This window comes from Panthera leo, chromosome E2, assembly GCF_018350215.1.
Source record: "Panthera leo isolate Ple1 chromosome E2, P.leo_Ple1_pat1.1, whole genome shotgun sequence".
NCBI lineage: Eukaryota > Metazoa > Chordata > Mammalia > Carnivora > Felidae > Panthera > Panthera leo.
This window is the reverse complement of record NC_056693.1, coordinates 10,956,296-10,968,191: the sequence shown is the minus strand read 5'-3', so window position 1 is coordinate 10,968,191 and position 11,896 is coordinate 10,956,296. Positions and strand designations below refer to the sequence as shown.

Genomic DNA, 11,896 nt, shown 5'->3' with positions numbered 1-11,896 from the left:
TATTCCGCAGGAGGAGTCGGTGGTGGCGGGAGGAGGCCCAGGCTGAAAGAGGCTTTCAGGGCGGCCAGGCCTGGGGCTTCCTGTCCCCAGGCTTGGGCCTCAGGCCGCCCCAGTAGGGACCTCAGGTGGCCGGAGGGGCGGGTGTTGTTGTAGGGTCCTGGGGGGGAGGGTGGGGCCATCCGTCAGGGTGTCTGGTGGCCACCAGTTCGGGCTGGCGTGGGCAGGTGTGACCCCCACCCCAGGGACAGCCGGCTGATGTCCAGCGTGGAAAAGTACCACGGTCAGACGTGGGACGCATGGACAGACATGATGATGCCAGCGATTGGGGATGGAGGGACAGCCGTGGGGACACAGAGAAGCCTGGGCTGGGACAGGTGAAACTGGACAGAGCCTATAGGCCTGAGGTGACATGGGTCAAGGGAGGGGCCCACGGCTGGGGAAAAAGAGGGCCAGGGCAGGGTCCCAGCTGAAGGCAGAGGTCCAATTGTATCAGGAGGCATGTGATAACCATGACGGAGGGAGTAATCCTGACAATGGCTCCTAGGGGCTTATCACCGGTCAGGTATTGTGTGAGCACCTTACAGAATGGATTGGCCTCATCCTTCCCACCACCCCACCCCCATTTTATTCTTGTGGAAACGGAGGCCGGAAGAGGTGAAGCCACCTGCCCAAGGTCACATGGTTAGTGTAAGCGGGGGAGCTAGGCCTTGAACCCAGGCAGTCCGGCCCAGAGTCAGTGCCCTCCACCGCTGTGCTGTCCTAGAGCACAAGAGGGGTGACAGCAAGGTGGGGGGGGAACTTGGGGTCCCGACCCGTCCCTCAGAGTCCCCCCACCACCGCCATTCCCTACCACAACCGGCACCAGGAGGAGGGAAGCATGCCCAGAAGCCAGCAGTCTGGGTGCATTGCAAGTGTGTGTGTGTGTGTGTGTGTGTGTGTGCGTGTGTGTGTGTGTGTAAAGTGTCCCATCTCTATCTTGGTGTGAACATGTCAGGGTCATTACGTGACAGGCTTATGTGTTCCTCATGACATGTCTCTCCGGTCAGCGTATCAGTGTGTTGTATGTGCCTGTCTGTCACTGTGTCATCTCTGTCACTGCTTGTGTTTTGTCATTGTCCCTCCACGCCTAACAGTGTGCTTGCCCCTCCTCGTATCCCGATGTCCATTACTGTGTGCGTCTGTCACTGCGTCTGTTAACAGTGTGCCTCTGTGACTGGGTCCTATGGGTCTGTTTATGTCTCCGTCACTCTGGGTCTGCCTATATCTGTCCCTGTTTGTCACCATGTCTGTTCCCCTATGTGTCACCATCTTCCCAGGTGTCGCCGCGTTACTCACCACCCAGGCCACAGGTGGGCGTGTCGGGCCCACTGGTGCCAGGGCTGGGGCCCAGCCCATCCCACCCTCGCCTGCTGTGGGCCAGGCTGGGTGCCTGTTTGCAATGCCCGGCCACAGGTAAACACCAAGATCCGGAACCCAAGGGCCACCTCCCTCACCTCTGCTCCCTGTCCCTCAGCCTGCCCCGGACCGGGCTGCGCCAGAGCCCCACGGGCGCTGTCCCCAAACTGGAGACTTGCCCTGACCCTCCCCTCACCCACGGTCACCAGCCTCCCAAGCCCCCAGCCTCGGCCCAGCCCTGTCTCTCTGTCTGTCTTCTCTCTCCGTCTGTCTCTCTCTGGCTTGTCCCTTTCTCTGTGGCTCTGCCTTTCTCTGGAATGACCTTTGTCTTCATTCTGCCACTGTCCCCTCTACTCCATCTTTCTCTGTTCTTTCTCGGTGAAGGTCGATTTCTCCCTTTTCCTGGTCTGTCTCCGTTGGAGTCTGCCTTCTCTCCCTGCCCCTCGGCTCGCTGACTCTGTATCTCTCTCTGCCAGTCCTTCTGTTGCTCTTTCATACTTGAGAAGTTTTTCTCTCTCCTCCTGTCACTGTGTCCTTCTCAGCCCATGTCTCTCACTCTTGGCCACTCTCTCTGTGTGTCTCTGAGCCCCCAACCCCCACAGGAGCCAGCTTCTGTCATCCTGGGGCCCTTGGGAAGGTGCGTGGCCCCCAGCCTCCCGCCCCCAGCCCGCTGGTATATATATAAAGGTATATGTACATATTATTTATATCTGTACCCGGGGGCAGGAGGGGCAGACACTGGGGCCTTTGTGTAGCCACTGCCCGCTGCCTGCCCGCCCGCCACTCCTCTCCCTTCGTCCCTGCTACCCGCCCGCCTCCACTCCCCCCCCTCCCGCACAGAAAGGTTCCTGTGGGGCCTGCCAGCTTCCTCTGCCTGAGGTGTGAGTGGGCACGCCACGGGCGAGGCGGGCAGGGGGGCCTGGGGACTTTTCCAGCTGCAGGGAAGCTTTCCGGGTGGGGAAGGAATGGGACTTCTCAGCCGGCTGCTGTCTGTCTGTGTCTGTTGTCCCTGGGTGTCCCCCGGGTCCTTACCTGGCTTCTCCCTGGGAGTCTGTCCGTCCATCTAATGTCATTCTGACTTTTTCTCTGCTGGTTTGGGGCGTATTCGCTCGTGCACACGCTGTTGTTGGGCACATGTACTAGGCCCTCTGTTGAGCCCCAGACACAGATAAATGAGATGCCGTCCATCCCAGCTGATTCTTTGCAATTACTGTCTTACGGCTGCTATCTCTTCATTCAGTGCTCTTTCCCTTCCCATTAAAATATAACCCAAAGTCCTTACCGTGGCCGATGCTTCCCTGCTATCCCTGTGACCCCATTCTTTTTCTTTTTCTTGGTTAAGATCTTATTTTTTTAATTAAAAAAATTTTTCATGTTTTATTTTTGAGAGCAAGAGAGACAGAGCACGAGTGGGGGAGGGGCAGAGCAAGATGGAGACACAGAATTGGAAACAGGCTCCAGGCTCTGAGCTGTCAGCACAGAGCCCGACACCGGGATCGAACTCACAGACCTCGAGATCATGACCTGAGCCCCAGCCGGATGCTTAACCAACTGAGCCACCCAGGCACCCCGTTAAGATCTTGTTTTTAAGTAATCTCTACACCCAACGTGGGGCTCGAACTTACAACCCCGAGATCAAGAGTCACATGCTCTACTGACTGAGCCAGTCACGCGCCCCACTCTGACCTCATTCTTCTACCTCTCCCCTTTGCCATGGCTGCCCTGGCCACCTGGCTGCTTCTGGAACAAACCAAGCAGACTCCTGCCTCAGGACCTTTGCATGTGCTATCCCCCCAGATTTCCCCCAGCTTGCTCCCTCGCTTCCTTCAATTTAGTATCATCTCCTCAGTGAGCCCTTCTCTACCTCCTCCTTTATGGCAGCAACCTCCATCACTCTCTATCCCCTTCCCCTGGTTTCTTTTTTCTTCTTAGGACTCACTGCTCCATGGCTGTCACATTTTATGGCTCTGTCTGTACCTCTTACATGAACGTCAGCTCCATGAGAGTAGGGGCTGCATTCTGTTCCCTGCTGTTCCCTATCCGTCCTTTAAACTAGCCCTGTGCTAGGCAATGCTGGGTTCATAGTGGTGACCGAGACGGCTTTAACCCTGTCCTCATGGGGCCCACAGTCGATTTCCCAGTGGCGATCCAGAATGTGCAGGGCCGGGATAGGGGAGTGCAGGGTCTGTGAGAGCCCAGAAATGGCACTCGACACAGCTTGGGGGCCAAGGAGGGCTTCCTGGAGGAGGTGGTAGCTGAGGAGAGACCTGAGGGATGAGTAGGAGTGAGCCAGGCCTTGTCGTGGGGACCAACTGATCGAGACAGACCCAGCCTCGCTCGTCTTCACAGATCTCCATTCTCTCCCTCCCTCTCGTAGAACTTCACTTGATCTTAGCCAGAAGGCCGAGAAGCGATCTGTCTTCGCAGAACTTGAGTTTCAAGATGTCTTAACTCTCTAGTTTAAACCCGAACCTTTCCTTGATTTCACAGTCTCCCCTTTCTCCTGCTTTCAAATGCTCTCTCTCCCTCCTTCTAGGTCTCTATTCTTGGGGTCTCATCTGTGTATCTCAGGCTCTCTGCACCTATCTGGGTATTTCTCTCTTCTGAACGTCTGTCTGTCCCTCTGTTTTTATCTCGTTTCCTCCATCTCAAGAGGGTCTTTGAGCTCTCTTGTCCCCCTCTGGGTCTGTCCTCTTCCAGTGAGCTGGTTTTTCTATACCTTTCCACCTCTGTTGTCTCCCATCTTTCCCTGGGTCTGTCTGTGTCTCCTTTCTGGAAGTCTCTTCACCTACTCACGGATCCCCCCCAATACATCCAGAATCCCTCCGCTCTGGCCCCACCCTGGCACTGGGGGAAGGGGGACTGATTCAGCCCCCACACCCACACAGGTCAGGCCGTCTGCTCCGTTAATGGTTAACTCAACCTCTATCTAGAATACACACACCAGCCAGGCTGGGGGTGACTCCCCTGCCCACCCCCCTACCAGCTGTTCTTAAAGGACCAGGTGTCCTCCATAGCCCTTTAGCCCTCACTGGGGACCCTGGCGTCTGGAGGCCTCTTGCCCTGGGGATGGGGGAGGGGGAACTACCCAGTGCTTGGGTCTACAGAGCTGGGGCAGGGGAGGCCACAAGATTGCCAGGGATGGGTGCCCAGGCCGGAGCTCCATCCAGCGTCTCCCTTGCTCCAGGCTTATCGCCTGTATATTTAATCAGGGGTGGTTTTCCCAGCCCTGCCCAGGGCCCAGGCTGGCAGTACCGGGGGTGACAGAACACCTGAGACCTGATGGCTGGGGGAGGGGAGGGGACCCCTCAGCCCAAGAGCTGGCGGTTTAAGAGTTGAGCGTCCTCCAGATGCGGAGGACAAAGTCCCAGGGTCCTTAATGTTTGGGATTTGGGCCATGTGACTCTGCAAGATGTGTGCGTCTGACACGTGGATAACCAAGCAGATGGGTCCAGACTTTAAGGTCTTCCAGATTTCGGCGGTGGAACACCCGTGTTCCTGAGATCCGGGGCAACCTGGGGTTTCAGGGCTGTAGGACAGTGCTGTGCGGTCAAAGGACACACTACAATCTCCCCCCCCCCCCAATCTTTCTGTCCATCCACTGGCCTTGGCGCCCCGCATTCCCCCTTCCCGCAGTCTCCACTTCAGGGTCGCAGAGACACCGCGGGGGTCTAGGCTTGGTTCTTGGGGCAGCCCCCTCCCCTTAACCCTTGCTTTGCCGCAGCCTGCTCAGGCCCCGCCCCTTGACGCCAGAGAGCAGGAAGTCCTGGTTAATGATCAGCCCTTCGGGACAGGTGCGGGACAAGGCCGCGCACATCAGAGGCTGCCGCGGGGGGTAGTGCCTTTCACCCTGCCAGTCACGGTGTCCTAGGATGGCCACCGTTGAGACTGGTCTCCCAAGATGGGTGCGAGCAACGCAGCTCAGGGCACCACCAGAGGTGGGATGCAGTCACCTTGTTTCCAGGGATCCTGTTAGTGTACCCCATGGAGGTAATTTTCCTCTTTCCTAGGGCAGTCCCTCTAAGCAATGTAACGTAATTCTCTGCCTGCTGAGCAAGAACTCACTGCCCATCCCTTCTAGGAAGCCTCCTAATGCCTCTCTCCTTTCCCCTCCCCTCGCGGGCGCTAGTCCCCCACACCTTGGGTAGATACAGGGGCGGGACCAGAAGAGAAACCTAATTCCCGAGCATGGCTCTGGTTCCCATGCAAGGAGCTTCCCGTGCTCTCTAAGCCTCAGTTCTGTCATCTGGAAAACGGGCAGATGGCTAGAACGCTTGACCAGTGGCCAGCACTTCTGAAAAGCGCCAAGGGGCCCGCCTGAGTGGAGGGCGCCACCTGGAGGCTACCACGTATCGTCCTTTCCCTGCAGGATCAGTTCGGTCCCAAAGGGGGCGCAGCGTCTCACACAACTAAGGGACCAAGAAGGAAAAAAAAAAAAAAAACCATCTTTCGGTTTATTGAAGGAGGAAAAGGGGGCGGGAGGGGGGGGCAATAAAATGCTTTTGCTTTGTTTATAAAGAGCGAGATTTCAGGAGGCCCCTTCTCGAGGAGGAGGGGGGCACCTCTCCCCCGACTATAAGCAGCAGCAAAGCCAAGCCAAGGAGGGGAGAGGGAAACTGGAGGGGCCAAGGGACCCCAAACACCCCCTTGGGCAGAAGCCACAAGCTTTCTCCCCCCACCCTCAATGCATCTACCCCAGGGAACCATCCGGGACGAGGAAGGGGTATGTACACAGGTGGGGGTAGCACTGGGTTGGGTCGGGGAGGGAATAATTTATCCGCAGCAGCGGTGGGTGGCAAGGGGGTAGGACGCAGTAGACTGGTGGCAGTGGTGGCCTAGGGGTCCCGTTCTTTCTTAACCTTGATGTCTCCAGCAAGGATAGTGGCGATCTCGCCCTGCATGAAGGCCCAGGGGACAGAGGAGCCCACCAGGGGACACTTGTCCCCACTGGGGCAGTACACTTCCCCGGCAGGGCCCTGTGCCTTGATGAACTCCCTTGAGCAGGGAAAGCAGAACTTGTGTCCGGGCACTGAGGGGCACTGGACGAAGTGGGTGTCTTCCAGCCGCTCCCGGCACAGGGTACAGCACAGGGGTGCCCCGGGGGTCGCCCCCGTGCCGCTACCACCCCCGCTGACCGCTTCTGCCCCAGCTGTGGGGCTGACTTCGGCTTCACCATTGCGGGCCACTAGACGATGCTGGGTCGGAGGCTGGGCTGCGGAGGAAGCTGCGGGGCTGGCACCCCCAGCGCGCACGGGGCCCCCACCCCCGCCAGGGTCCTTGGGGGAGTGGCCCAGGGCCTCGGCCACATTCTTCAGGGCGGCGATGGGTGAGGGCACACCAGGGGTGTCGGCGGAGAACGGGCCACCGGGTGCTACCCAGTGCCGCTGCTGCTGCTCCTCGGTGGTCATCTTCCCAGCCGCCTCACCCTCGGGCTCAGGGGATGCCTTGCGACGGCGTGGCGTGGGCGCCAGGTTCCGGGACGGGGCTCGCGGCGGCGGGCCACATAGAGCTGCAGGGGCTGCCTCTGGGTACTGCTGGGGCAGGGCCTCGGCGGGAGCTGGCTCTCGGAAGCTGCGGACACCGTCGGTCAGCAGCTCCCCAGCTGGCGCCATTCCCCGGAGCCGTGCCTCCGTTCATACTCGAGGTACTTGAAGCCTGAGGAGGCTAGAGCCTTGCCCGGCTCCCGCAGAGCATCGTGAAACATCTGGCGCGCCACGGCCAGGACTCCCGCATACACGTTGCCAGAACCACAGGGGTATTCGGTAAAAAGCTTCAGCTCGAACTCGTAGCCGGGCGGGCGGGCAGTGGCATCAAAAGCGAACACCCGCCCCACCAGCCCGTGATCCTTCTTGAAGCGGACGTTGAAGGGGGCACAGGCTGACAGCGCCAGCAGCTGTTCCCGCACCGCTTTGGGGCGCCCGTGCCACTCCTCTGCCCGGCCACGCATGGCCTCGTTCAGTTCTGCCAGACAATCCGCATTCCTCTGCTGCTTCTCCTTCTCGAAATCGGAGCCAAAAGCTGGACGGGCAGGACTCAAGCCGGGTGCCAGCGTCAGGCCTCGGCTTCCCAGGCCAGACACCGCAGCTGCCAGCAGCCCGGGGGGCACCAAGCTGGGCATAGAGCCAAGCAAGGCCCTTCGCGCCCCCTCCGCCACGGCCTCCTCGCGGCCCAGCCCATTAGCCAAGCGGGACCCCAGGGTGTACTCCAGGGCGGGCGAGGGTAGGGGGAGGCGGCCCGACGAGGTGGCCCTGTCATAGCGGTCCTGGCCAGAGATGCCGCCGCCTGTTCCTGACGGCTGGGGCTGGGCCTGCGGAGGCGGTAACTGAGGCCCCTGTGCAGCGGCCGCAGCCAGGTCCTTAGTGGTCGGGTGCTTGAGGGCGGGGGGCCCGGGAGAGCGGCCCTCGGGGAGCACGTGGCTGCGTTTGAGTTGGCGGGCAGCGTCGATGAGCAGCTCGATGCGATCCGCACCCTCGAAGTTCACGCAGCCGCGACACACAGCCTCGCTGAAGTCCCACACCATGGCCCACGGCATCTTGGGCAGGTCGCACAGGTAGCACCACTGGCGGCGGGACGCCTGCACCGACGCCATGACCCCCCGCGCGCGCGCCGCCGAGCCCCGGCGTTCCACCCGCCGCCGACGTACGATCCGCGCCGCCGACGTTTGATTCGTGTCCCCCGGACCGCGCGAGCCACAGTCAGGCCTCCGGCTCGGCCTCCCCGCCGATCCAGGCCCGGCCCCCCTTCCCCGCCCCCTGGGCCCTAAGCCTTTTTCCTCACTCCCGCCTCCTTGAAAAGCTTGTTAGAGGCACGTCGGCGCCCCCGCCCGGTCCGGGCTCCCGGCCGAGGCGCACAGCTCGGGCCCCGCGATGGGCCGCGGGCGCCGCCGCCTCGGGCTCCCGCCGCTCCCGCCGCCGACGCCGCCGCCGTTGCAACGGCCGTCGCCGCCTCCACCTCCTTCTGCCCCAGAGGCCGCTTCGCAGGGAAAGTTACATAACGCGCCGGCAAAGCCTTCTGGGAAACGTAGTCCCGCCGGGGCTGATTCTTAAAGGGGACAGCCGGCGGCAGAGGGAGTGGGCTCGCCGCCTCTCCGACGCGCAAACCCGACCACTCATCACGGCGGGGCAGGGAGTTCGGCGCGCTTCGCGGAGCTCCGGCACAGGGTTTGGGGGCGGAAAGGAGATATGAATGGCCAGAGCTGCCACGGGTTCAGAAATGGTAGGAAGTGGACAGGGTTCCGCGCGCATAATTTCTGTTCCGACTTGCTGTGCAGCTTTAGGCAAAAGTCTTGCTCTTTCTGAGGCTCAGTTCCCCGCCCATCAGAGGTGGGCCAATGACTGGTAAGGAAGGCAGCATCTCCTGGGGCGGGGCGGAGGGGCTCTGATTGGACGGTTTCGGGGTAGGGGGACGGGAAGCTGGCAACTGGGGGAGGGAGGGTTCTGCATGGCAGTTCGTTTTCCTCCACTCTTGTATACCATTCTCGGAATGGGGCTGGCAACAGCGGGAGAAAGGGGAAGAACGAAGGCCTCTCGGTCAAGGCCTCTGCCTCAGTTGCCTCATCCATTAAAGAGAGTGGTCGAGCGCCCTCGAACTCTCTTCCAGTTCTGCCGGCGCGCTCTGGTCTACAAAGGGTTACACTGTATCTCTCCCTGCCAGCCCCATCAACCACTCACTACAATTCCCAAAATGCTCTGCAGCGAGGACAAAGGACGCACTTCCGCTGAATGGGAGGTGGGGGGAGGCCTTCCCGATTCCCGCTGTCTTCCACCCCCGGCTCAATTTTGGGGTGGCTTTACGTTTTTTCGGAGCACTGGGTTGAGGAAATCCTCACCCTCTACTGCTCCCTAATTTGGGGGAAGGGACGGAGGCCAGAGATGGCGAGTAAGAGTCGTGGGGTTAGTTTCCGGGGAAACCACCTTTCTCCAGCCTTGAGTGCTCATTCCCTGATCGGCCCAACCGGGCTTTGGGGACTCCCCCCGCCAGGTTTTTCTTCTCAACATCTGGAACGGTGGGAGTCAGACTGGAAGAGTAGGGAGGGGAGGAGAGGCAAGTCTTTGGGTTCTAACCCCCCATCACCCTCTTTCTGTCCGCTAAGCCTGGGTCCGTGATAAGCGCTCAAAAGTATTGACGTGACTTGCCCGAGTTGCATTCATTACTGGTTTTCAAACTAATCGGACTGTCTGCTTCCTCTCCCCCAGCCCGCTGCAATCACAGCTGCTGTGATTTTGTTATCCAAACATCAGCCTCAGCTTTGCAATTTCACTTACAACCTGTATTGTTTTCTTTATATGGACTCCCATGGGACAAAAGGCCATCTACTTTTGCCTCCTCCTGGGCAATACAGGCATACCTCGGAAATACTGCATTCTCCCTCCAGACCACCACGATACAACAAATCTTGGCAATAAAGCAAATAGCACAATAGAGCAAGTCAAACAAACTTTCTGGTTTTTCCTGTGCATCTAAAAGTTAAGTTTAGGCTGTAACGTATTAAGTGTGCAACAGCATTATGTCCAAAGAAACAAGGTACATACCTTAATTTAAAAATACATTTATTGCCGGGGCGTCTAGGTGGCTCCGTCGGTTAAGTGTCCCACTTCCACTCAGGTCACGATCTCACAGTTGGTGAGCTCGAGCCAGCTTAGAGCCTGCTTCGGATTCTTTCTCTCCATCTCTGCCCCTCCCCTGCTCACGCTCTAACTCTCTCAAAAATAAACATTAAAAAAAAAAAAAAAAATTCTAAAAAATACTTTATTGCCAAAAAAGATGGTCACCATCGTCTGAGCTTTCAGATTTTGTCCCTGATGACACAGCACCGTAACAAATGTAATGAGAAAATTTGAAATAGTCAAAGAATTACCCAAATGTGACACAGATACAAGTGAGCGGCTGTTGGGAAAGGGATACTGATACACTTGCTTGTGGCGGGGTTGCCACAAACCTTCAGCTTCTAAAAAAATGCAGTATCTGGGGCGCCCGGGGGCGGGGGGGGGGGGGGCTCAGTTAAGTGTCCCACTTGATTTCAGCTCAGGTCATGACCTCATGGTTGGTGAGTCTGAGCCCTGCATCAGGCTTTTCGTGGACAGTGCGGAGCCTGCTTGGGATTTTCTATCTGCTCCTCCCTGCTTGTGTTCTCTCTCCTTTTCTCTCTCTCAAAACGAATAAACTTAAAAAAAAAAAAATGCAGTATCTGCGAAGCGCAATAAAATGAGGTATGTCTGTATTATGGGCACAGTCCTACTTTTTTTTTATGTACTAGCTACATTTTAATCAAGTAAGTTAACACTATGTATGGAACCACTAAAGAGGCCATTCAGGGATCACCTAAAATTGCGTTTAAGCCATTCTTCAGTAAACACTCCTGGTGGGGTCAAGAGTTCTGGCCAGAGTTCGGCTTCAGGTGGGCTGAATTGGGATTGTCCCCTGGCAGGTTTAGGGCAAGTCCCTACACTTCTCAGGACAGAGACGCTGTAGAAGTTGCTCTTCATTGGATAGCTCCAAGTTGAAATGAAAACACGCATATAAACGTTTAGCATGGTGTCTGGCCCAGAAAAGGAACAGCATACATAAGTGGAAACCGTTTTTTAAGCTGCTCATTAATTCAAAGATGCAACCCTCTTCTGTGTCGGGCAAGGCTGAGGACACAGCAGTGACTGAGATACGTTCAGGCCTTGCCCTGACAAGGCTCATCCTGGTGATGGAGGCAGACATTCAACTTAAATTTACTCAAATGATTATTTAACTGCATTCTCCCCACCTCCCTACCCCCCCACCCCCCCGACTGCTAGGGGAGAGGGAGTGCCAGAAAAGACTTTCCTGAGGCAGCGATATTTGAGCTGAGACCTGAAGGATGAACATAGAATGTAGATGTAGACGCCTACATTGTTATGCCCATTTTACAGACAAGGAAAAGGGAGACCCACACAGCTAGCCAGGGCAGCACCAGGGACGGAGCCAGGTGTGGCTGATTTCAGGGTGGTGGTTATTGGCTACTTTGCTTTCCAGCAGGTTTGGGAGTAAAAAAGAAAACCAGCTCTTGCCTTCATGAAAAGGGGGTGGGGGTGTGTGTGTGGGGGAAGCTTTAAACAGATAAAGGCATGTATTCATTTAGAGAACAGAGGACACTAGAAGATAATCTGAGCAGACCCATCTTAGCCTGGAGGAGGAAATCCAGAAAGCTCTCCTGGAGGAGAGGACACTTAGGCTGGTATGGGAAGGATGAATAAGTTGGAATAAGATTTGAACACAGGATCTGATGGCTTTAAGGAAGGAAGGAAGGGAAGAAAGAAAAGAGGAAGAAAAGAAAAAAGAAAGAAAAAGAAAGAAAGAAAGAAAAAGAAAGAAAAAGAAAGAAAGAAAGAAAGAAAGAAAAAAGAAAGAAAGAAAGAAAGAAAAAAGCTGGAAAATCACCAGCCTCCCAACTTCAAAGGGATGCCACTGGTCCATGGAGGCAGGGTCGGGGGAGGGAGGGTGGTGAGGGGGACAGGTGTAGGTGCTGAAACCC

At 57.3% G+C, this 11,896-nt stretch overlaps 1 protein-coding gene across 1 annotated transcript; it reads right to left on the bottom strand.

Annotated features, from left to right (window-relative positions):
- Window positions 1-5,853: 5,853 nt before the first annotated feature.
- On the bottom strand, window positions 5,854-8,616 carry IRF2BP1 (interferon regulatory factor 2 binding protein 1). Its single transcript, XM_042920040.1, is given in 2 exon segments — window positions 5,854-6,997; window positions 7,000-8,616. Coding segments are annotated over 2 exon segments (1,752 nt in total). The 5' UTR covers window positions 7,985-8,616; the 3' UTR covers window positions 5,854-6,230.
- Window positions 8,617-11,896: the final 3,280 nt, after the last annotated feature.